The sequence below is a fragment of the Octopus bimaculoides genome, chromosome 28 (assembly GCF_001194135.2).
Source record: "Octopus bimaculoides isolate UCB-OBI-ISO-001 chromosome 28, ASM119413v2, whole genome shotgun sequence".
Taxonomy (NCBI): domain Eukaryota; kingdom Metazoa; phylum Mollusca; class Cephalopoda; order Octopoda; family Octopodidae; genus Octopus; species Octopus bimaculoides.
This window is the reverse complement of record NC_069008.1, coordinates 1,167,982-1,171,149: the sequence shown is the minus strand read 5'-3', so window position 1 is coordinate 1,171,149 and position 3,168 is coordinate 1,167,982. Positions and strand designations below refer to the sequence as shown.

The 3,168-nt window shown below is 40.2% G+C and overlaps 1 protein-coding gene across 1 annotated transcript in view; it reads left to right on the top strand.

The window, feature by feature from the left end:
- Positions 1-3,168, top strand: part of LOC106878450 (jouberin) — a 50,160-nt gene that overhangs the window by 14,510 nt on the left and 32,482 nt on the right. The window contains exons 13-14 of the mRNA XM_052977720.1: positions 539-643; positions 1,916-2,041. Of these exons, the coding sequence (XP_052833680.1) occupies positions 539-643; positions 1,916-2,041 (231 nt within the window). The remainder of the gene's footprint in view (positions 1-538; positions 644-1,915; positions 2,042-3,168) is intronic.

Below are 3,168 nucleotides of genomic sequence, written 5' to 3'. Positions count from 1 at the left end.
GAAGACTAATAGTCGCCCATGCATACCGGCCTTCCCTCTCCATGCTAATGGTGTTATCCAAGGGAAAGGCAAAAACTGGTACAGCTTGGCACCTGTGACATTACAACTCATTTCTATAGCTGAGTGAAGTGGAGCAATGTGAAATAAAGTGTCTTGCTCAAGAACACAACACACAGCCTGGTCTGGGAATCGAACTCACAACCTCATGATTGTGAGCCCGATGCTGTAACCACTGAGTCATGCACCTTCATCATACACACACACACACACACATATCCACCCATGCCAGCATGGAAGATGGACGTTAAATGACGATGATGATATATATATATGTAAATACATATATATCTATACAATCATTGTAATTATATAATGTATTTTTCCATGCTGTCATGGGTTGGATGGTTTGACAAGAGCCAACAAGCCACTAAACTGCCCAACCCATGGGAATCAGATGTTAACTGCTGATGATGATGATGGTGTTTGTGTGTGTGTGTAATATAAATCTACCATACTTACGCTACCATATTTTCTCTAGGTAATCGGTGCCAACCAAAAGGCCAACACGGACACCAAAGTCCGTCTACAGTTGTTCCAACCATGCCAGTCCAGTGTGTCACAAGTCACAACTCACACACCAGAGGTCAGAGTTCAAGGATTGGGTTTCTTTCTAGAATTATTAATATTTTTATTATTATCATTATTATTATTATCATCATTATTATTATTGTTATTATTATTATCTTATTATTATTGAGCAAGGGTGTAGCATATACCATCAAAGTGACACTGGGGTACAAATATACGAAGCCCAATATACTCATAATGACTACCTGCCTAATAAGTGTGCACCAGGCACATGCATCACAACCATATGTGTGTACCATGGCGACCTCATATCAAGATAAACAGTGAGTAAGCTTGATAGAATTGTTAGCATTCCAGAAAAAATACTGCTAAGCATTTTGTCTGTCTTTATTTTCTGAGTTCTTATTCCACTGCTTGAAATAGGAAGCAATTTAAACGAGATATGTAGTAACATTTGACCTGTAGAAATGATAAGTGAGGTAATAAGGGAAGTATTTCAGCAGCTTTATTTAGGAATTGTATTTATCAGGCCATGCCAGAAATAGGGATCCTCCTGAAGACTCTGGCAAAGAGAATCAACAGCTTCTGTAGCAAAGCCTTGTGAACCATCAAGAATATCAGACGGTACCATTACATTTCCAACGAAGAACTGCAAGCATGCACACATCAGCTTGTTGTCACCTCTCACCTCCTAGCTCTCTGCTGCATGCACCAGTGCAGACATGTCCTCTGCCTCTTGCCAGATCTTCCTATCAGAGACTCGCTTTCATTTGATACAGCAACTGCGGGCTGGAAGAGGCCCAATGGCAGGCCTCGCACCAGATGGCTGGATGTTATTGGGGAAGATCTCCAGAAGCTCAACGTCACCTTGGAAGATGCAGAGGAGCTGGAACAGGACCACCAGTGATAGGGAGCATTGGTGAACCTGGCCAGTTTTACATACAATGATGCATCTGGGACCACTAATCTGGAGTGACTTCAACCCCAACAAACAAGAGCATAAAACAAGAATCCAGATGTACTTAGTTTTCCTAAATCCCAGCCGTTAACTTGAAGACTGTTTATGGCAAAAGTTCCAACCCTATTTGAACTATTATTGACCAATTCAAATAGACAGAGGAGGTATGTAGAATCAAGCTATTTAGTAGATAATTATTTAGGTCACAATGGAAATGTCGCCTGATCAGTACTAAACCTAAATATAAACTATGAGTCAAAGAAGACAGGTTGATGATGACAATGAGACAAAAGTTGATGATGACAATGAGACACACACACACACACACACACATTTTTGTAATTTAAAATGTGTTAACCAATATTACAGGTGTACATCTGGTGGAAGAATGAACAGCGTGTTAAATATCCGTCCACTCTCTATGTGACCATCAAGAAGACCTCACTGCCAAGCAATGTGGAACCCTCTCTTCGATCTATGTTTGCTACACAAGAGGTATGTACATATTATTGTAATTATTAGTGTTAATGCAATGGATTGGCAGAACTGGAACAGTATTTGTTCCGAATCTTTACATGCTTGTTTGTTTGTTTGTTTGCTTGTTTGCTTGCTTCATGCTCTTTCTTGATCAGGTTTGGGTCATCCCAGGTTAGAGGTCCCAGAGATGTCATCATGCACAGAGCCAACCAGGTCTTCCAGTGCTCTCTATTGCTGGTGGTCCCGTGCCAGCCCCTCTGCACCTGCCAAGGTGATGTTGAGCCTCTGGAGATCTTCCCCAATCACATTCAGCCATCAACTGTTCGAAGCCTGTCACAAGGTCTTTTTCATCTTGCAACTGCTGTATCAAATGAGAGTAAAGCCTTGATAGAATGATCAAGATAGTTGACATGTCCATATCAACACATGGGTTGTTATGAGGTGGGAGGCTGCAGACTGATGTGTGCACAGATGCTGTACCTTGTTAAAAACGTGATGAGACCATCTGATTTTCATGAAGCTTCTCAGGGCTCTACTATTGAAGTTGTTGATCCTCTTTGCCAGGGTCTTCAAGGGGAGCCATGTTTCTGTTCCATAGAGGAGAATAAAAAGGGATGACTCTTCACGTTCTGAGCTCAAATCTCACCTGAGTCATCTCTCCCTTTCATCCTTTTAGAGTCAATGAAATATAGTACCAGTCACATGCCAAGTTTGCTAGTATTGTCTGACCTTGTCTCAGAATTGTTGACTTTGTGTCTTCCAGTACAGCTTATTTCTGTATATGTCATCATCATCATCATCATCATTGTTTAAAGGTTATTTTCCATGCTGGCATGGGTTGGACCACCTGTATACATGTATCAATATATATAAATATTTATATGTATCTATGTATATGTATGTGTGTGTGTGTATATATATATATATATATATATATACACACACACACACATATATATAGATATATGTATATCTCCGTCTTATTTTTCTCTTGGTCTTTCCTCCATCTCCTGTTTCTGATGAAGAGCTTTGCTCGAAATGTTAAACTACTTTTCTTTCTTTCCCTGAGCGTCTGCTAATACTTTGCATGTACCACGCCGTCATGTTGTTGTTTTTTTCTTGTTGCATTTGTTCTTCGTTTTCTT